Genomic DNA, 22,876 nt, shown 5'->3' with positions numbered 1-22,876 from the left:
TCCACACCATTGCTGTGGGTAGTGGATGGAATGAGGCCGCATTGATTGTGCAATTTCGACATGGCCCGAATTCTGATGTATTGCACGAGCTGGCATGCCTGGATGATGAGCTCAAGTTAGATCAACTTATGGCTCCTGCCATATGCCTGGATAATTATCTTCAGGAACGGAGACCATGGGTAACCAGTAATTCTTGCCCCGCCTACCCCCACCCTAGTCCGAGATATGAATTCAGACAAGAACCCAGAGTGGAGTACATGCATTGTGATTCATCCCGTTTATCTGAGGAAGAACGGCGGTGTCAGTTCCAGGAAGGTCTGTGTCTGTATTGTGGATCAGTATGTCATATAATCAGCGATTGTCATCTCAAACCATGTCGCAATGTTTCTCATAAACAGGGAGGGAACAAGATTTCCACTCCTCAAGTCCAGGTAGGGACATTGCATAGACTCGGTATGGTTGCAAAATCTTTTACGTTACCAGTTTGTATTGGATCTCAAAGTCCCTCATCTATTTTCACAGCCCTAGTGGATTGCGGGGCAGAGGGCAACTTCCTTCATGCTTGTGTTGTAGAGGGCTTGCACATCCCAGTTTAACCATTGCCCAAGCCCCATCGATTGGCTGCTTTGGACGGATCACCCGTAGGAGCTGGGACCATATCTCTAAGTACCGCATTGATAAAACTCACCAGCAGTGCACTCCACTCAGAACTCATCTCGTTCCTGGTCCTACCAGCATCCTCCTTCTCAGTTATTCTAGGCCTTCCTTGGTTGGAGCAGCATAACACGAGTATAGGCTGGCCTCAGAAGGAGATAACACAGTGGTAGGATTATTGTCAAAAGACCTGTTTGTCCTTACCTGCACTTTCACTCTGTTCCACCACTATAGAGAGTCCTGCTTACAAGCATCGTTTTTCCAGGACTTAGCCAGTGTCTTTAGCAAACAGAAAACTACGCAGTTACCCCCTCACCGTTCCTACAATTGCACTATAGAACTCCTGGAGGGTGCCACCTTGCCCAAGGCACGTATTTATTCCCTCTCTCAAGAGGAAGAAAGAGCTATGGATCAGCACATAGAAGAGGCACTGAAACAAGCCTTCAGTCCTCCACTTCCCCTCTGACGTCAGGCTTCTTTTTTGTATAGAAGAAGGATGGTGGTCTTCGTCCATGCATCGATTACTGTAACCTAAACCAGATCTCCAAAAAGTATGTTTACCCGTTACCGCTCATCCCCATCGCCCTCGAACAACTACAAGAGTCAAAATTCATCACAAAATTAGATCTTCGTAGTGCTTATAACCTTATAAGGATCAAGAAGGGAGACTGTTTTCGTCACCACCAAGGGAAACTATGAATATAAGGTTATGCCATTCGGTCTCAGCGTCGCACCATCGGTGTTCCAGGCTTTCATTAACGATGTTCTGCGAGCAGTCATAGGGAGGTATGTTATCACATATATAGACGATATCCTTATTTATTCACCCGAGCTTCAGACACACATTCAACATGTTAGAACTGTATTGAAGATTCTCCTGGATAATGGACTGTATGTGAAAGGGGAAAAATGTGAATTTCATACAACCACTACCACATTTCTGGCGTATGTAGTAAGCTATGGGGGAGTGACTATGGATAACAAGAAAATTTATGCTGTCCTGCAGTGGCCCGTACCGACTACCATCAAAAGCCTCCAGAGTTTCCTAGGTTTCACAATTTTTTATCGGCGATTCATCAGATGTTTCAGTAGTATAGCAGCTCCTCTCACAACTCTTTCCAAAGGATCTTCTAAACACCTCAATTGACTCAAACAGCTGAGAGTGCATTCAACAGATTAAAGGAGGCTTTCACAATGGCTCCCATCCTGAGACACCCGGACCCTAGCATTCCGTTTATAGTAGAAGCTGACGCTTCCAACATTGGTATTGGAGCTATCCTTTCTCAACAAACATAATGGGGAAAAACTACATCCCATGGCATATTTTTCATGGAAATTATTGCCCGCAGAACAAAATTATAGCATTGGAGAGCACGAACTGTTGGCCATCAAGTTGGCCTTGGAGGAATGGAGACATTGGTTGGAAGGGGCTAATCATCCTTTTTTTAGTAATCACAGCCTATTGGAATTTGGAGCATATTCATACGGCTAGGCAACTGAACCCCTGCCAAGCCCATTGGTCCTTGTTCTTTTCCAGATTTAATTTTAAAATCATGTATCATCCAGGAAATCGCAATAATAAAGCAGACGCGCTTTCCTGGGTCCATCAAGAGGAGAGTGAGGAGAGAACCAAGGAGAAAGAAAGCATATTACCTACCTGGGTTCACCTGACGTCCATCAGATGGGAGATTGACGAGGAAATGGACCAGGTCTCACAAGGAATGGTCACCCGTATAGAATGTCAGAGTGACAAACTCTACGTACCTGAATCTTGTCGTGACCATTTGCTAGCATGGGCCCATTCCTTCCTTGCTATAGTTGGATGATTGGATGCGACGCAATTAGAAGTTATGAGGGGAAACTCACTAATGCATCGAATGTTACAAGGAAACGGCTGAAAGATACAGAGGGGCGACCCTTAACTACTAACCAGGTGATCGAGTTTGGCTTTCCACACGGGATTTCTCCAAGCCAGGCCAAGTATATTGGTCCCTTTGAGATCTGGAAACGGGTTAACGAGGTAACATCAGTTGAACTTACCTGCACATTTCCGTGTTTCTAGGTCCTTCCATGTCTCCTTCCTCAAGCCTGTTGTTTTAGATCCTTTGAATGAGGACTCCCCGGACGAGACCCCTCCGCAACCCATTGACTATGACGGCACTCCGATATATGCTGTGTGCCACGTTCTGGATTCCAGAAGGAGGGGTCGATACAATACTTGGTGGACTGGAAGGGGTCAGTCCTGAGGAGCAGAGCTGGGTTCCTCATGATGATATATTGGATCCCGGTCTACCATCGGACTTTCATTCTAGAAACCCTGAAAAACCTGCTCCTTGTCCTCGTGGGCATCCCTGCCGCGTTTTTATGGTGGGAACTCGTAATAGGCCAGACTCCACTGTGCCTACAAGAGGTCGTCACGGCCGTCCTCGTGCCTTGGCCATTCCGGACTCTTTGAGGGAGGGTACTGTCATAACGCAAAATCTCCTGACAGACTACAATACCCAGCAACCTGTTCATCACCCAGTCAACGATTCAACTAATCGGAGGCGTCCAATCAGATCAGTGTCACCAGAATATTGAACTCACCTGTATGTCCTGATTATTGGATTATATAAGAATGTTTTTAACTCTAACTCTTTGTGAAGTATTGCCAATAATCTCTAGAAGTATACTGAGCCTTATTTTGGATTGTCTTTTTTGTGTACCGTACCATTTCTTAGTGTTCCTCGCTGTTGTATTTTGCCTGCTCCTTTTGGATTGTCTGCCTAGTTAAATTGTGATTGAGCTTTTGGTTTCTGACTCGGACTGTTAAACTCTCTACAATTTGGATTATCCCTTTATCTTCCCCTTTTGTCATCACACCGTATTATTGCACAACCCCTGAACAACTATTAAACCAACCTGCTATCCGCAAGCATCTGTTTTTGCCCGACCCGTCACACATAGAGATATAAAGTAACCTGTGTTTCTCCCTTTCTACAGATAAAAATGTTGTTCAATTCAATCTTATAAAAAAACAATTAAGAGTACTCTATTGAGCTCCAGTAATAAATAGTATCACTCGGAAATGGTGCACAACCTAAATTAATATCAGCCTTTCTTTTTGGGGCAGAGGGAGTCTGCTTCAAGTGGAAGTTAGTTATTTTCTTTCAAATCATGAAACAATGTGGATTCATGGTATTATAGGGGTTCTAAAGTGAGAGGCAGTAGACGTTTGTCCAGACGCCAAGACCATGTACATGTTGTGTACACATGAACTTAAAAAAGAACATCATATGGCATGGTGGCATGATGATCAGACATGACTGCTTTATTCAAAACTAAATGAAATCCACTCTGCGAACAAGCACTTCAGTCTTTGAGACAGCGTACTTACCCGAGAGATGGCTGACGTGACTCAGAACGTGTTTGGAAACTTGCATACTTAAGGAGACCTAACAAATTCTCTTATCAACTCTAGGAGTCTGCAACTAATCAATATAATAACCAATTCTGTTTGAACGATGGCGGATGCTACATCTGCGGAATGTGGCCCACAGAGAGTCTTGGAAACCTTGGGAATCACCTGAAAGAGCTCAGTGAGGCCTTTTAGGAATACACTTTTGGCATATCTCAGACACTAAATAACGCTCATTCCACAGACACATGAGAGTATGAAAAGAACAGTTTCTAGAAGCTCATTAAAAACTATGCTGTTAATTTCCTAAGAAACTTTTCATTGGTAGCGACTGCAGCAAACCTCTCTATACATTATAAGCTATATTTTTGAAAAGGATCTGGTGAGAACCAAGAATTTTATCTTAGAATTATGCTGTAATTAGTCTCAAAAAAGACCAGTTGTGAAAAAAGCATTTTTAATGTAACAAGACACTATTTTTCATTATTTGAAATGGTATTAAATAGTATTAAAATTCAAAATTTAATATCTTCTGAAGTAGAATTTGTTCTGTTGTTTTGAGACAAGCGCATAGAGAAGCATGGTGTAATGATGGCAGGACACGTGTTCACAATCCTGGTCAAGAAAACACAATTGCTGATGTGAACACATCTTTTTACATAAGATTATAAATGCATGGGATTATAATTTTTGTATATAGGATTCATAGCCTACAGTGGTGTGAAAAAGTGTTTGCCCCCTTCCTGATATCTTTTTTTTTTTTTTGCATGTTTGTCACACTTAAATGTTTCAGATCATCAAACAAATTTAAATATTAGACAAAGATAACACAAGTAAACACAAAATGCAGTATTTAAATTAAGGTTTTTATTATTAAGGGGAAAAAAATCCAAACCTACATGGCCTTGTGTGAAAAAGTGATTGCCCCCTAAACCTAATAACTGGTTGGGCCACCCTTAGCAGCAACAACTGCATTCAATCGTTGGCGATGACTAGCAATGAGTCTTTTACAACGCTGTGGAGGAATTTTGGCCCACTCATCTTTGCAGAATTGTTGGAATTCAGCCACATTGGAGGGTTTTTGAGCATGAATTGCATTTTTAAGGTCATGCCACAGCATCTCAATCGGATTCAGGTCAGGACTTTGACTAGGCCACTCCAAAGTCTTCATTTTGTTTTTCTTAAGCCATTGATTGGTGGACTTGCTGGTGTGTTTTGGATCATTGTCCTGCTGCAGAACCAAAGTGTGCTTCAGCCTGAGGCCAGAAACAGATGACCAGATATTCTCCTTCAAGATTTTTTGGAAGACAGCAGAATTTATGGTTCCATTTACCACAGCGAGTCTTCCAGGCCCTGAAGCAGCAAAACAGCTCCAGACCATCACACTACCACCACCATATTTTGCTGTTGGTATGATGTTCCTTTTCTGAAATGCTGTTACTTTTACGCCAGATGTAATGGGACATACACCTTACAAAAAGTTGAACTTTTGTCTCGTCAATCCACAGAGTATTTTCCCAAATGTCTTGGGGGATCATCAAGATGTTTTCTGGCTTTATGTTCTGTTTGCTCAGCAGTGGTTTTTGTCTTGGAACTCTGCCATGCAAACCATTTTTGCCCAGTCTCTTTCTTATGATGGAGTCACAAACACTGACCTTAATTGTGGCAAGTGAGGCCTGCCGTTCTTTGGATGTTGTTGTGGGGTCTTTTGTGACCTCTTGGATGAGTCGTCGCTGCGCTCTTGGGGTAATGTTGGTCAGCCGGCCATTTTTAATTGTCATTTTTTTGTTGTCCCACCCTCCTCCCAGCCAGTTACCTCAATTGGGTTTCATTTGTCTTCCATGCTTGATCATCCTAACTTCCTGGCAGTCAGTAACTATATGTGTGAAGAACATTAGTTTTTAAAAGTGTGCATGCTACTGTATCTTTCTGTGTGGAGAGTATGTTGGGCACACATCAAGCATAGCTTCTATCCTAGAGTGCTGAAAAACACACACACACACACACACACACACACAAAATCAAATAAAAGATTCTGTATTTCACCCATTTCAAGCATTTCTGCATCTTTCTGTTTCATTTCACTGCTCATCAGTCAGACTGTCTGTCTTTTGTCTTTACTTCTGGTAATAATGGACTTTAGCTTTATCTTTAGGAGGTGAAAACAGCCCTGAGAGTTGTTTGGTAATAGCTGACACAAGTTGAATATGAATAGCCCATGGCCTTGCTGTCTCTCTTTTTCCTCATGCTTTCAGCACCTGCCTCCATGTGTGAAGGAGGTTCCCTGCTGGATTATGGGGTTCCAGAGATATGTGTGTGTGTGTGTGTGTGTGTGTGTGTGTGTGTGTGTGTGTGTGTGTGTGTGTGTGTGTGTGTACACCTGTTTTTTTTTTTTGCTCTAGCTGTAGGCCCCCGTTTGCACACCTTATTATCAAATGAGATTAGGGCATTTTAGCTTTTCCTGGCTATTTACAAGGATGCTACGAGGATGTCTTGAGATCTAATTTTCAGGCTAGTCCTTAAAAGATCATTTATAATGGTTGGTACACATGTTATAACTCTCCTCAGTTAAAATGTATATGTCTATAAATAATTACTAGATATTAGAAATATAATTACTGATAAAATATTTTCCAAACCATCTTAGAAAAGGCATTTTTGTTTACTGACATACATATAGTTAACTATATGCTAGCTAACTAGCTAGTTATCATAAACAGAAGTAAATGCAAAGTGTATGTAATTATTCCGGTAGATTATATCCAAGAATTATTCTTTTGTTTGCTAGTGGATTTGTCGGAGATTTAATCTCGCTACAGTTTGATGTCTTGTAAAATGGGATGTTCGTAATGATGTTGATGTGATGAGGATTATTTTTACATTTAAGAAGGTGAAGACCTATTGTTGTGATTATTTTTTAATCAGCCTATAATTAATCACTTAAGTTACTGTTTCATTTTATTTTCCACTCTTGCATTTAATTGTTTTAGATTTTGTTTTTATCTTATTTTATTCTATTGTCTTCTATGGCTGTCTTTCTGTAAAGAATTTTGTAAGCCTTGTTTAAAAAGTTGTTATATAAATAAAGATTATTATTATTATTATTATTATTATTATTATTATTATTATTATTATTATTATTATTATTATTATTAATTGACTTTAGGATATGTCCACTTTGCACAGTATGAAAATATGAAGATACTGCCTGTCCAAGCTAATTACATATGAAACATGAAACATTTGCAATCAAGCATTTCAAGGAAAATATACAGCACATTTCAGTTATTGTTAGCTGTGGATATAACTAACAGTTACTCATCACAGCAGAATAGATTAAAAGGTAAACAAGACATTTCAATTGTTATTTGCATATTACTGCATCACAAGGGATCACATTACTGTGGCTGATGTTACAGCACTGAACTGGAAAGTAACTACAATCGCTACAGATAAAAGCACTTTCACATGGAAGAGTCTTCACTTTGCATCTAACATGTAACTCTATAATTGTAGGGTTAAAAACAGAAATGTTACATGATTCATTTACTGAACAATTTCCCCAGTTTAAAGAAATTAAGCATTATTGGCTCTAAATTCAAAGAACAAACTTGTTAGTGGCTAAATGACCCAACTAGCTGAAAGAAGTGTCACTTCCCAAATAATGCCTGTTTTCCAACCATTGTTCTCTTTTCAAATGTAATACAAACTTGAAATGGTGTGAAAATCTTGACAAAGTTGGTGCTATTTTGTAAATAGAAACTTTGGTATGTGCAGAGTTCTGTCATCACCAGAGCTGCAGTTGAAGCTATGCTGTGTCTTGAACAGTGTTGTCTAAGTCAATTCACTGAAAGCTGTGCCGTATCTTGAACATTGCAGTCTAAGTCAATTCGGGGAAAATCTGTCATGTACGCTACTTAACTCGATTAATTGATTACACTAATTGTCCAGTGTCTTCTTAAATCAATCAATGCACCTTTTACCACGTGTAATATGTATTCCTCTCTTGTTCATTTTGACAGACATCTGTTGGATATGGACACATTTTCCAAATCAGATCCTGGTAAGTGATCTTTTTCTGTATTCTTCATATGCTGAAATACCTTTGACAGTACAATTACACACAGGCACAGACCTACACTGGTAGCATATCAGGAAGTTTTTTCACAGTTTGTCATGATTATCTGTGTGAGGACTGAAGTGGTGGCTCTTGTTAGAATGCCAAATCAATACCCCTCTATGTCATCACAACTAATCATTAACTAGTTCTGCATCATTTCGCTCTTTGCTGCAGTTGTTGCTAGAGTGTCTCTGTGTGTGTGTCAATATGTCAGCCCACTGAGAGCCTTCTCTCCTTTTAAGCAGAGAGCCTCTCTGAGCTGAGATATTGACTATAGACACACACATGTATACACACACACACACACACACACACACACACACACACACACACACACACACACACACACAAAGTTTAAAAGCAGTTGCATGAGCAACATTAACCCACTGATTTGAGCTTTGACCTTTCTAGTGATTGGACAGATGGTTACAGTGGCAGAGGATGTGACAGTATGACTGTCATTTAAAGAGCAGGGCAGTGAATTTCCCACAGACCAGAGTATGTGTAAGAAGGGTCACTCAGGCTTCTTCATCTTTCTCTTCAACTGATTTTAATTTAATCTTTTTATATTTATATAAAATCTATTTTTCCCCACAGTTAAAATTTGTATAAAATTCCCCATATAGAACGTCCTTGACTCTGATATGCTTTCATTCAGCTGACTGGCTACTCTGCACAGTGATAGGGAGGAGAGGACATCCATCGTCCTCTCTAAGAGCAAATGACCGGTTGTCTTTTTGCTATAAGTAAAAATATGCTAGAAACAGCTAGAATGAATGAATGCAGTTCCTTAGAGCTCCATTTGACCATGTCTCAACCCAAATGTCTATACTATCAAGGCCTTACAGCGGTGGTTCTCAAACTGTTCTACAAGGCGCATCCCCTGCTGGTATTTGCTCTGTGCAAAGATTTGGTTAATATAGCCTTCAGCAAATCCCCTGTGTCTGATCGGTCATAACAACACCTCTGGAAGATTGCTCTCCTGTACACCACAGTAAGGCATAAATACTTAAAAAATTAAATAAATTACAAATTCTCCCAAATTTGGGGGATGATTAGAGGTCCATGTAGGTGCTACAAATATGTATATTTTCAAAAATAATTTGAGCTGTTAGGCAAAGTCACAAGCGATAGTGTCAGCAAAACAGTTTAACTTTTGATCAAATTAAAGCTGTGTAGTGTTATTGGGGGGGGGGGGGGGGGGGGTAAGGATTGAAATGCATAAAGAAAAGGGCAACTGAGCTTGAACCTTGGCCAAACGTATTATCTTCTAGAGATTTCATTAATACTTCACCAATAAAGTATCATGTCCAGATTGGTTCATCCCCAGAGTATGGAGGCTAAATCCATTAGACAGGAGGATTATACATCTATACACCTCATATGCTAACTCTGATATAACTCATATGGTAACTCTGATATAACTCATATGCTAACTCTGATATAACTCATATGCTAACTCTGATATAACTCATATGCTAACTCTGATGTAACTCATATGCTAGCTCTGAGGCTACTCCAATAGGCAGGAGTATTATACATATATATGAGGCTAATTCCATGAAACAGGTGGATTATTCAACTGTATTTTCTGTATTTTTTATTTTTTATTTTTTTGCAATGAGATTATGAAAACAGCAGTCTAGTTCTACATGATGGCAAAACATGTACACTTAAAAAAATCAAGCCATTGAATGTTCTTTTTTTTATTTTTTTATGTGACAATAGGGAGCAGTGTGTCCAGTTTCTAGTGACTGTGTGTGCTCTCATGTGGCTTTGGGGGATTTTCAGTAGCCTCTGGCAGGTTGTGGCTTGGAAGTGATCCTTGGATGTTTTGGTTTGACGAAAGCTGGTACTTGGTCCAAAATGAACCACTGGTTTAAATGCCATATACACAGCCTTACAGACACGCCTGCAGCCATAAATTCAGCTATATGTTTTGCTAATTGCCACTGGCATATCAACATATTTTTCTGATATGTTTGCATCCATTCACACCTACTGTCAAACTAAAATGTTATCACACATATTAGAAAATCTATCCTGTCACTGTTCATTGGAGTATCATCACCATATTTTAGTCAGTTTATACTATTTGTCTCTGAGTGGTTTAACTGACTTTGGAGAGTAGCGGTGAGAAAGTGGTTTAGTAATGGATTTCTATTAAAGACTAAGCAAATACCAGATTTCACAAAAACAGATTAATTGAGAATGTTTATAAGTTAAATTTAGTCACCACTTATACACAAGCACACGAGCAAAGTAGAGGAGCAAGAAGACATTAACACAACAGAGGAGCTTTGCCTTGATGTTAATATAATAGTTTTGTAGTAATATTTTAGATTTTCTGTGTTGGAAGACCTTTAGGGTCAGTACTCTGCATAGTCTGAGTCTTTTGTCTTTGCTAATGCACCAGATTAAACTCAGCTGCTATACTTGAACCACTTCATGAACTAGAACAGGTTTGTTTTAGCAAACTCTGCAAAGCCTGTTTCCCATGGAGCTGGGACTGAGGACTACAGCCAGAAATAAGAGAGTAAAACCCTACAACAAAATATTCTTAAGGTTTACTTTGAGACCATGATCATAAATGTATATGGAGATATTATTTTGGGGGTTACGTGTGGAATATCTAAAAATGATTGTCAACAGAGTGTAATGGTCTAGAAACCGGAATTAAGAGTTTTATGAGATCTATATAAGGCAATTAAACACTGGGTTTTATAATGAGCATTGTTACTCCAAGGACCTAGAACTAGCCTTTATTGCCATTTGCGAATATTACCTTAACTCCATAAAACCACACACACACACACACACAGACAGACAGACAGACAGACAGACAGACAGCGAGCGAGCGAGCGTTTATAAATTGGTATAACCCTTATTTTATTTTTTTTATAAATAAAATCAGTATACATTTCAAAACTATGAACTGTATTTTCCACGCAATATATTAGTCATCATTTATAGTCAAATGTTATAATTTCTGGATTGAAAATAAAATAAAATTTAAATAAACTAATTATTAAACTTGACTACATGTTCATGATTAAAAAAAAACTGTAAGCATATTTATTAGTTTTTGATTAGCCTGTATGATGTAACGTCTTAAGCTGTTTATGTGAGAGAGTGATATGAAAAATAATGACGTGATGTTTTGTTTTTTGTTTTTTAAATGGAGTGCATTTCCATCTACCTATGTTGCCTTTGGTCTCAGAAAGAGACAGCTGTGAGGAGATTGCTGGCAACAGAGATGTGTGAGTTTATCTCGGTCCTAATACATTAGGCTGGGTAGCATGGTTGTCCAAGGACTTTTGGCTTCTCCACTAATCTCTTCAATACAAAAGTAATTAAAGCTCCCTCCACTTTGGCTGATAAAAGCCCAATTAGTCTCGCTATTTCATCAAAGTTTGTGTGTGAACAGAACAACCTGCCTGAACAACCCCCCTCAACCTTGTCCTCCCTCACTTACTTAAACATTATTAACACTAATGTAATTCCAATTTTCTCTTTTTGCAAAGCCATTTTTTATCTTTGCAAAATTGATTTTTGGATCTCAGTAGACCTAGGTCACGTGGTTTTCTCCCATCATGTCACAAACCATCTTATGTATTATTAAGGCTTGAAGCAGACTCTACAAGGTGAGTATGATGGAAACCTCAGTTTTATAAATCTCTTAAAAACCCTTCAACATTCTGTAATTCTAAACACTTAGTAAAGTGTAGGTTTGTTCTATATTGGGGATTTAAACCATGTTGCCTGTGGGCAATTCTACCAAGAATTTCAGTATCAGGTTTATAATCCACACGTTGGAGTGATGTATTAAAGAGATGTTGAACTATTGCATATAAAAATGCAATGTTAATGTTATTTTGTTTACTTTCTGAAACCAGGGAAAAAAGCTGTTAGGCTAACAGCAGCATCAGCTGCTGCAGTGAATCGTTCATGTTGATGACGAACAACGTTTGCAACGCACATCAGTTTGTCAACAGCAGTAGGCTGTCATGTTCGCCAGGGTGGATGCATTGTGTCAGGGCTTTTACTGTATCGGGAGGCAGTTGCAGCTCAGTGTTTGATTTGTGTATCTCTTGGGTGCTCATTTATTTATGAATGACCCAAATATGTTTCACTCAAGCCCAGTTTATTTTAAAACGGACCTGGATGCTAATGGATGAAATAGAAATTAAATATTCTTTTTTTTTTTTTTTAATTAAAATGAAGTAACTTGCATATCTTCTACCAATTAGTATTATCAGTTTTTACAGGAAAACTGTATTAAACAGCAGTCAAACCTTAAATATGTTCCCCTAAGCTGTATTCTCAGTGACAATATTTATTTCTATGTATATCGACTGATTGATATATTTATAAATTAATAATTATATGTGATTTCATGGTGTCTGTGTTAGAGTCCTTATGGTAACTTGTGGTGTGTGTGTGGATACTGTCTTTACATATGTTAGGCTCACTGCGGATTTGAGAGTGGTCTGGCACCTAAGAATATCCAACCAATTGTAGTCCTGCGCTCAGAAACTGACCGTTGATTAGGAGCTCTGTACTGTAGTCTCTGTAATGTAGTCTCTATACTGAGTTGTATACTTGAAATCATGTGATAAAGTGGGTGTGGTGAGTGCATGTTTGTTTGGCATTATGAATTAATATAAATTGTTTTGAATTCAGGCTTTTTACATTTATTTTCGAGTGACCCAAATATAGAATCTGGTTATAAAAATGACAGCATTTTAGGCATTATGAATGAAATTCAGAGTTCTGTGGAAGCATAGCTTAACAGTGCATTATTTCCCAGTGATGAATGGTATTATTAATTTTGAACTTTTGGAATGTATTAACTACAGATTAATAAGCAAGATCTGAGTAAAGATATACTTTGCAACATGTAGTATATATACATGGTCATGTACAATATGCTACCTGTATGTCTTCTGTATGGGAATGTACAATTAATAGAAAATAAACATCTCCTGGAAAATTAACACATGGTGATTCCACATTAAGATGATTAAGCAGTGTTGACATTTAGTCCTACAGTCAGATTTTACCTGTGGATGCACAACGTTTCACAAATCTGAAATGTTGAAAATCCTTCTGGCCTCATTTTGCATCTGTTCTTAGTAAGGCTGAAAAATGCACACACACACACACACACACACACACACACACACACACACACACACACACACACACACACACACACACACACACTACCCTGTTGCTGGTCCCAGATTAGCCCCTTGCTGATGTTAAGAGATGCTGCTTTCTCACAGTGGGTACCTCAAACGTTTCTTTGAGCTTGCACACATAGGAATACCTGATAAATGCTGCAGCCTATTGCACTGAAGTTGTGCACACTCACCCACTATACAAATACACACACACACACACACACACACACACACACAAACTCACAGCTACCTTACCTCTAATTCACCATTCTCTGTGTGTGTGTGTGTGTGTGTGTGTGTGTGTGTGGGAGGGTTTAATGATTGGCCATGATGTCCTGCACTTCAAACCATGACCAAACTGAGTGTAAAGGGGAAGCCCTGTGAGTGTGGTGCTCTTTCATCTCTCTCAGTCCTCTCTTTTCTTCCACTCTTCATCCCTCCATCTGCTAGGAACGTAACAGTGTGAATAAGTAAAATTAGGGATGTGAGTTAAAAAAAAAATCTTCCAGTCAGTGACTGTTCCCATTAAAAGTCAGAGGGGGACTGTGTGTATATGACTCACACAGACACACATTTTAATACCCAAAATACATTTAATGCAACCATTTATATAGTTTTTCTTCTTGATATCTCCAGATTCTCTAAACACCTTGAACATTTATCATCTTTAGTTCATAATAGGGCAAAATAAATCTCTCTCTCTCTCTCTCTCTCTCTCTCTCTCTCTCTCTCTCTCTCTCTCTCTCTCTCTCTCTCTCACACACACACACACACACACACACACACACACACACACACACACACACACACACATCAACATAATCTCTGCAATATATACTACATGAACAAAAGTGTGTGGACACCCCTTCTAATTACTGAGCTCAGGTGTTTCAACCCCACATATTGCTAAAAGGTGTATAAAATTAAACACATAGGCATGCAATATCCTCAAACAAACACTGGCATTAGAATGGGCTATTCTAAAGAGCTCAGAAACTTTAAATATGGCACTTTCATAGGATGCCACTGTTGCCATAAATCAATTTGTGAAATTTCAGCTCTGCTAAATCTGCCCCAGTCAACAATAAGTGCTATTGTTGTGAAATAGAAGCATCTAAGAACAACAGCTACTGAAACCTGGAAGTGGTAGACCATGCCAGCTCAAAGAGCAGACCGCCAAGTGTTGTAGTGCTTAGCATGTAAAAAACAGCAGCAGTTTGGGGAAAGTTCCTTCTTGTTCCATGACTTTGCCTCTATGAACAAAACAAGGTCCATAATTATGGTTTAACAACTTTGGTGTGAGGAACCTGCAAAGAGCTCTGACCTCAACCCCACTGAACAACTTTTGGATGAACTGGAGTGTTGATTGCAAGCCAGGCTTTCTTGTCCAACATCAGTGCCTGACCTCACAAATGCTCATATGACTAAATTGGTACAAATTCCTACAGACAAGCTCCAAATATTTGTGGAAAGCCTTACCAGAAGGGTGGATGCCATTTTTGCTGCTTCGAAATTAATGCAGATGGTTTTGAAATTTATGTGTGCTGGTCAGATGTCCACATACTTTTGGCCATGCAGTCTAGTAGAGCGAGCTTTTATGATTCTGCATACTTAAAAAAAACACACATATCTGTGTTTTTCATTTCCATCATAAACTGATGGGACTAAATTACACTTTGCTAAATTTGAGCAGGGGTTCTTACCTTAAGGAGTCACTATATGCTTCAGGTCACCAAGACTGGAGCTGAGAATCTCTAAGGACACCCATATTACCTCAAAGTATTTTAGCAGATTCATTTCATACCAAAAATGTGAAATGTCAGTTATTTTTATGTCCATACAGTATTTGGATCTTGAAAGCTAAAGTTACTATTGTTACTATTGAAAAAATTAGTTTTAAAAGGTTTAATTGGAAATTTCATTATCAGTACTGGATTTTTTTTCACATGTTTAACACATTGTATAGTTACCTTCAGTACATGACTTGTCATCTGTGCTATTTAGACATTGGAAGTATTCCCTTTACAGTCAGCCACTCTCCTTATATGGCTTTATCTCTCTTGGAAGCTCCCAGGAATCACTTACCCGCCATTCCCTAAATCCCAGCGGACAGTCCGTCCTCTTTTCTCTTCGCTCGCTCTCTGCTTTGCTCCTCGATCTACCTCTGTAGTTATTCACTGGCTATGATCCTGTTTATGATTTCCTTTGAAGAAGTGGAAGAGGGTGGAGGAGGATTGGGGCGTAGCATTCATGCTTGGTCAGGTCCTGTGGTGCTGGCATTATGCTGATTGCTTTTTCTCCAGCCCCGCAATCGGCTTTGATGTAGCTTTATGGCGATGGGGGATGCACAGAGATGAGAAAGGAGGGATTGGACAGAAAGAGGAACTGGAGAAGTTGTTTTTTTTTTAAAGACAAGTGACATGCATATAGTAAAAGGTAAAGGGAAGGATGTGAGGTGATGTCGAAATGAGATCCGGATTAGGGAATTTTTCATCTTATTTGGTTTGACCCATACAGAGCAGTGTTATGTTTCTTATCACTTGACTTCTGAGAGTACCCCTTTAAATTACAGTCATAGCTCAAATTGACATCTGTTAATAACTGTGACAAACTAGGCAGTTGTCCAAGCGTTGATCCTGTATTTGTTATTACAAAGGCATGTTAATGCCTGTGTGTAAGCCTATCACATGAGAGGCTACACTGGCTCATTTCTTTTTAATTGTGTTGACTCTTACAGTGGAGGAAAGAGTTGGAAAAGGTCACATCTATCTGGCTGAGTGGATATCTGACTGCACGTAATATGCTGTGGCATTTCATTTTGCATTGCCTTTTGATCTCTGTAATCTCATGTTCACCTTCTCTGTCTCTCTATCTTTTTCTCACAGTTGTCGTGTTGTACATACAAGGAATAGGTACAAAAGAATGGAGAGAGGTGAGTGCTATTATTATCTATTCTCAGTCTACAAGCATGGCGGATACAGGAGTTGAGTTTCTTATGAGAATTAATAAAATGAGAAATGAATAAATAAGGGCGCACTCTTAATGGCCACGTGTATTTGGTTTAAGATGGACTGGCTGAAAGATCAAACATGATAATTTTTGTCAGCTCAAATATAGGCTTTAGAATAAGAGATATATTTTAGCTGATAGGAGGATAATACTAAGAGTATTATCTGTCTCTCTCACTTTTTCTCTCTCTCTCACACACACATGCACACATTGGGCTTCTCACATTTAATTTGCACTTTGTGTGACTATCAAAGGTTGTCTGTTGAGAAGTCTGCAGGGTTTCACTCATTCTCAATAACTATCAGTTACTACACTAGAAATATACATATTACCATCATCAGTAAAAAAATATGCATATTACCATCAACAAACTTCAAATTGGTGGGTGTAACTATTTTTCAGAAACCTTCTTCCACCACTGAACCACTGAAACTCTAGAAACTTATTACAGGTGAATTTTGTCCTGATCATAGTACATTTGGCACATCAGAAACAATGGAACATTTTCTTCCAACACTTAAAGATTGCTTTTGTTTAATGACCTGAAATCCCACCAGAGAGTCCAAAACTCAAAGAGAAATACATAAAATAAAACACAGAATATGGATTCAATGTAGGTGGTGATGCGCAGCAAATTGAAGTTTTGCTTTTTGGAACTTTCTGGAATTTTATTATATTTCTCTAATATTATCAATCTGTGCCTGGTTTAGGCCATGGATGCAGAACTTGTGGTTAAGGAGGGCTGACTGTACATGACTTCAATAATCTTTAATTGTCTGGTTAGTTAAAGGCCAGCTTCACACTGTTGTAGAACAGAGAAGTAACTACTCTGTGAAACTTTGGATATAATGAAAGCCTCTATACAAATCTATGTTTATACACTTTCCAAATCTGGACTGAATGAAAGTGAAAGTCTGGAGCGTGGTTGCCAGACTGGAGTGCTGCCATGGTTCTCCCACACTGTGGGGCTGCCAGCATGGAGCCCAGCTGGGGCTGTCCCATATGTTCAGTCCCTTGCTTCCTCTAAGTCCACAAATCCTCTGGGCATGATGTGATATATGTGTGTGTGTGTCTATGTCTATTCCATCCACCAATATCTGTGTGTGTACATGTGCAGTTGTGAATGTCTCTCACTTACACGTAACCATATACACACAAATATGGAGTAAACAGACTGGTGGAATAACCAGCTGTCTGTCAGAACCATGTCCCTCAATTTAACCATATGTCTAGAAAACATTCAAGGACCCAACTGTTTTGGCTTTGGCTTTGAATCTTCTGGTGGACATGTCTTTTTAGACCCAGAAATATGATATGACAGGGGGGTTGTAAAAGCTTTCATTATGTGCACTTACAGCACCAATAAGGTGTCAGGAACCCTGTCAGAACTTTTTAGGCATGGATATGAAAGGCTTTTAATTTTAATCTCTAGATGAAGTGTCTTGCTGGAGCTTTTCGAGGGTCGTAGCTGAATACCCTCCTGTCACTGCCAGGACTGAGAGGCATTGCTAGCTCACACCTAGCAAAAGCTCACAAAATTACCACCCCACTGCTGAAGGTTACTGTAGTGAGTGTAACCTACTTCCACAGAGCTTTGAAATAGCAATGCTGTTTTTCTTTTTAGACATTTCTAGTAGCAAGATAAAATAAAGGTTTATTTCTTTTTTATATCCTTCATATTGCATTTTCTTTGACCCACAGACTCCTGCTGGGCAAGGCACCATGTGCTATTACTTTGCTCCATTTTGGATGTGTCACTTGCTAACAATGAGAAATTTGAATTTATTTTTAAATCTTTTTTTTTTCTGCATATGTTCCCCTCAAAATGTACATTTAATTAATACTGATTTCCCCTAAAGTGATTATACACTTCTTATTTCCACATTGTTCCAAGATCATTGTGATTATTCTTATAAAATATAACAAATTCCTGCTGAAAAGCAAGCAGTTCATACCAACCTATCACCAGGTCTACGCTTTACTGAAAATAACCATCTGCCCCTTTACTAGGTCCGTCTATTCCTGTAGGTGTGTTCTGTTTGCAAGAACAGCTCTCCAGCTACCGTGTTACTCTGTTCATCACTGATCAGTTTCTGCCCACCACGCCTCTGCAGGCTGGATATTATTTGAGTGGCTGACCACTCCTTGCACAGGATTAACACTGCACATGTCATTGTTACTGCTTTATGGAGAGTGGCCCCACTCAGAAATATTCAACAGCCAGTAGACCTGTGCTCAGAAACCAACCACTGATGAAGCACTGGAAGATAGCTAACAAATCTTACATATGGGAATAGGCAGGATAAAGGCTATAACTGTGAACCTTTTAAATGCTGCTGTGAGTAAGTCAGGGTCATATAGTATAGGCGCTTGTAATAAAGAGGCTGATAAGTGTGTATTTTCTGTCACAAACCCAGACCATTCAGTATGTGTATTAATGCATTTCATTACTCATTCTCTTGAATGATGTTAACAATCAAATAACATAACTGCAAAACAAATCATTCACTCACACACATATGCCAACACCCACCTGTAAAACTCTCATTAATAGTGTTCTTTACATATGTAATGAAGAGCTTGTCAGTATTAATAGGAGCTCTTGAAATAATTAAATTCATTTAATGGATGCAAAGGTAACAAACACACAGACCAAGAATTGCAGTTTTCAGAGCTTGCTTCCAGCAGCTGTTGCTAAAGCAAGGCGTCGTGCTGTGAGTCTGTCACTGGTCTCCACCCTGTATGCAGGAGGAGGTGTCCAAGAGGCCTGTTTATGCCTGCTTTTTTCCATTAGGAATGGGGAGGTTGGAGCCTAACCCAGCTTCCTTGGCCTTTCTGGCTTGCCAGCTGTTTATGCACATTCGCTTCCATCAGAGTTTGTGAGATGGAGGATCGGTGGTGAAGCAGTAGCTGACAATTTCTTTGTACATTTATCTCAAGAGAAAGCTTTCTTTCATGCAGCACTTTGATAAATTTGCATTTTAAGCATTTAAGTCATAAACAAAGGCTAAAATAAGACATTAAAAATGTCGGATGTTCCTCTGATTTACCTTTACAACATAATCACCCATTCCCTAACCTGGATATTAATAACTTTTACATATACCAGCCTGCTTCATTGGCCCTTTACATATGGCTGGATATTAATGACTTTTACATATACCAGCCTGCTTCATTGGCCAAAAGCCTGGGAAAAAAAAGTGAGGCATTAACGGCTCTCAGAGTTGTTGTTTTTTTTTTTTTAACAATTAATATATAAAGTGTAATATAGATATTGTCTGGATTAAAATTGAATATGTAATTTGCAGTTGGACATTGTGATAGGATGTAGGGGGGTTTATAGGGTGTTTTTGATGTTTTCAGGTATAGCAGGCAATCGATAGCTCTTCACTGTCTTATAAAGAGGAGGTGGTCTATTGGCTAACAGGAATAGAAGTTTTGTGCTTAAAGTTACCATGGTGACTTAAAGTGAGAAACAGACAAGAACATTTGAGCAACTGTATGGGAAAATAATGTACAATGTTGCAGTATAATTTGTTTAATGTTTTGATTTACAGATATGAAAACAAAATCTGTTACTTCTTCCCAATTCTTCTTCACCATTTCTAGTATGGCAGAACTGAGGTGATTGACAACACACTGAATCCAGACTTTGTGCGGAAGTTTGTACTGGATTTTTTCTTTGAGGAGAAGCAGAATCTTCGCTTTGATGTGTATGTACATATTTTATATTTCTTATGAAAGAATAAATGTTTTCAATTTGTTCTTTGTTCTTAGTATGGGCAAGTATTGGTTATTTTGGTAAGTTTTTGAAGCCTACATATTATTTCCAAAGCCTCTTTTAAAGTAATATAGATAGATTCATCCTCTCTGTCTTTCTGTGTTCACCCTGGGGAGGTGATCGATGTTTTCAGTGGGGGATTGAAGTGCTCAGGGAGGATCAGGTGGAACTTGGAACAAACTCTTGCTCAGATCATTCACACAGATCAGGACTTGACAGCATGGAGACATTTATATTGCAACACCCTAGAGGTACAGAACTCTAGCTTTGAGATCTTGTTGAATAAAAGACCACTGCAATAAGCAACTATTGCTGTTTTTCAGATTAAATAAATTCTATCTAATTTTTTGCAAGCAGTCTAATAATAATGTAATAAGTGGGATAATGCACATCCAGGTGGCCAGGGTGCCTAAATAAAACCATGCTCAGCACCCTGTCAGCGTTATTATAATAATGACCTGTTGGTTGCACAGTACTCCTTATGTAATGGTCATGAACATTCAACAGAGATCTTTCACAAATCATTTTTATGCGCACCATATAATTAGAAAAATATAACAACTGAAATTAATTTTATAACAGGTCATACTGAATGTGTTTTGGCTATTACCAAGAAAAAGCAGATGGGGTGGCTGACAAAATGGTTTACTGCACAGTTTTTAAGTTGTGTTAAGAATCAAGAAGCTGGCATTGCTCAGTTGTGGTTGTACTGTAAACATGAATTCAAGAGAAAATAGTTTTCACATTTGTGAACTTCAGTCTGTGACTTCAATTTCTGAGCATGGGTATGTGAATGGTTTCCGCGACAAATCCGACAAATTAAGAGTTTTATTCTACAGGTTCTCCAAGCTATTGGATATCTTGCAGCATATATATTTCCATGTGACAGCCTTTCCCTTTCAACACACTGCATCTGTTGCTTTCTCCAGATGCAACGTCTTCCTACTCTTCTGCCATCTCTCCTTACGTTACCCCTGTCCTTTTCCATCTGTTACTTGTTAAGGACATTTATATTTATAGTATGGAGTAATTGTTTAATCCATCTAGCATCGGTCTTACTTGTGTCCTGCATATGTATCTCCTACTCCCTATCTTGAATTCTATATCTATTTTTTGCTCCCACCTTCACTTGGTCTTTTTCTCACTCGTTCTTTACTTTTCTCACACCATAATCGATTGCAGCTCTGACACAGGGCTTCTCCACTTGAAAAGAAGGCTGTGTTTGCAGGCTGTGTGAAAGTGTTGCAGCGGGATAGAGTTATGTCTGCAGAAGGGTATAGCTGTCATTTTTTACAGCTGTCTTCACAAATCTGGAAAAGCCATTATTGATTTGGCATTTTTTGAAGCTTTCTTCCTTTAGTTTTTAATGTCACATTGTGGGGATCAGACAACAGACACTCATGGAGAACTAGCATCAGTGTAACAGTCACAGATACACCGTGCAGATAAATGCACATTACACTCGTTTAAAATTTGTCATTGTACTAGCTTTCATTTTGAGTCCTGGATTTAATATAAGTGTCAAATTTGTTTGAAAGGGTGCCCATGTACCTGGCCTTGAGATGGGGCCAGTGGGGAGCTGAAGTCCCCAACCATCTGGATGTCAATAAACAGATGGAGAACAGCATCATCTGTCTCTTTAACCATGTGTGCAGGGGGTCTTTTGTTTATGTGTGTGTGTGTGTGTGTGTGTGTGTGTGTGTGTGTTTGTATGTGTGAAGCAGTGAGAGAAAGAGCACTTTAAGAAAGACAGAAACTGGCAAGTCCCTTAACATGTCAATCACATGAAAATTGTCATTAATATATACTCTACAGTCACTTCAAAGCACAGGTTTTACTTCATATTCTTTGTATGACTTTTGATTATTTAAGATGGTTCACTGAATATCATATGTCACATATCCTTCAAGAGAGATCTTTGGCTGGTGTCTATTAGAACCAGTGAGACGACAGGGTCGTAAAGATACATTAGCGTAGGTGATGGTAAATTTGAGTCATGTCTTGGCTGGTGGTGATTGTTGAGTCATTGTATTTAGAGAGCCCCCATTGCGTAGTGGTAATGCTAAGCCAATCCCACCTGAAAATCATTAGGGCCTAAATTATTGATAATCAGCACCCAGAGAGCACAAAGAAATGCTCACTGTACCACTTCCGTTTACTAGATTTCACCCTCATCCATAATATTAGATTGTTGGTCTTTTCACACTTATATTAGGCACAACCTCTTTTTACTATTCCTTACTGTCCTGTGTTTGTTTTAAATGTGTGATATATTTACTTGACCTGTCTCTGCTATATTGGTTGCACAAGGCAAGAGTGGAGACATGTAATTATCATCGTATACTCCTTACCCAGACAAGCCAGCCTAAATCAATAACTCCTTGAGCTAAAGGTCATGTAGTGATAGACCCTGGTATGAGTATCATCAGTTATTGGAGTTCCTGTCCTTCTATTTTCGTTCCTAAATTCCCAGTTAGCTGGCTTTAAAGTTATAAATCCAAATAGCAAATAAAGATGCAGACTTAAGAATTAGTTGAAGAGAAGAGCTGGTCCTGGTCTTTATTGTAAATTAGTGGTAACAAGCATTTGAGGCCTCTGGAGAATGTCTGAAGGGGGTAGACAGGAATTGAATATTATACATATTTCCAAGGATTATTATATAATCACCCCATTTTTAAAAATAATGATCTTTGATGTTTCCACCATTATGTCCAAATTATACATATATA

The 22,876-nt window shown here is 38.8% G+C and overlaps 1 protein-coding gene across 3 annotated transcripts in view; it reads left to right on the top strand.

Moving 5' to 3' along the window:
• Positions 1–22,876, top strand: part of LOC113581555 (copine-9) — an 89,327-nt gene that overhangs the window by 3,371 nt on the left and 63,080 nt on the right. For all 3 annotated transcript variants that reach the window (XM_027016774.2, XM_027016772.2, XM_027016773.2), the window contains 3 exons: positions 8,074–8,114; positions 16,243–16,289; positions 19,976–20,079. In XM_027016774.2, coding sequence (XP_026872575.1) covers positions 8,074–8,114; positions 16,243–16,289; positions 19,976–20,079 — 192 coding nt within the window. The remainder of the gene's footprint in view (positions 1–8,073; positions 8,115–16,242; positions 16,290–19,975; positions 20,080–22,876) is intronic.

Source organism: Electrophorus electricus, chromosome 3 (genome assembly GCF_013358815.1).
Source record: "Electrophorus electricus isolate fEleEle1 chromosome 3, fEleEle1.pri, whole genome shotgun sequence".
Taxonomy (NCBI): Eukaryota; Metazoa; Chordata; class Actinopteri; order Gymnotiformes; family Gymnotidae; genus Electrophorus; species Electrophorus electricus.
Note: the sequence above shows the minus strand (reverse complement) of the source record. Positions and strands in the feature narration are given on the sequence as shown.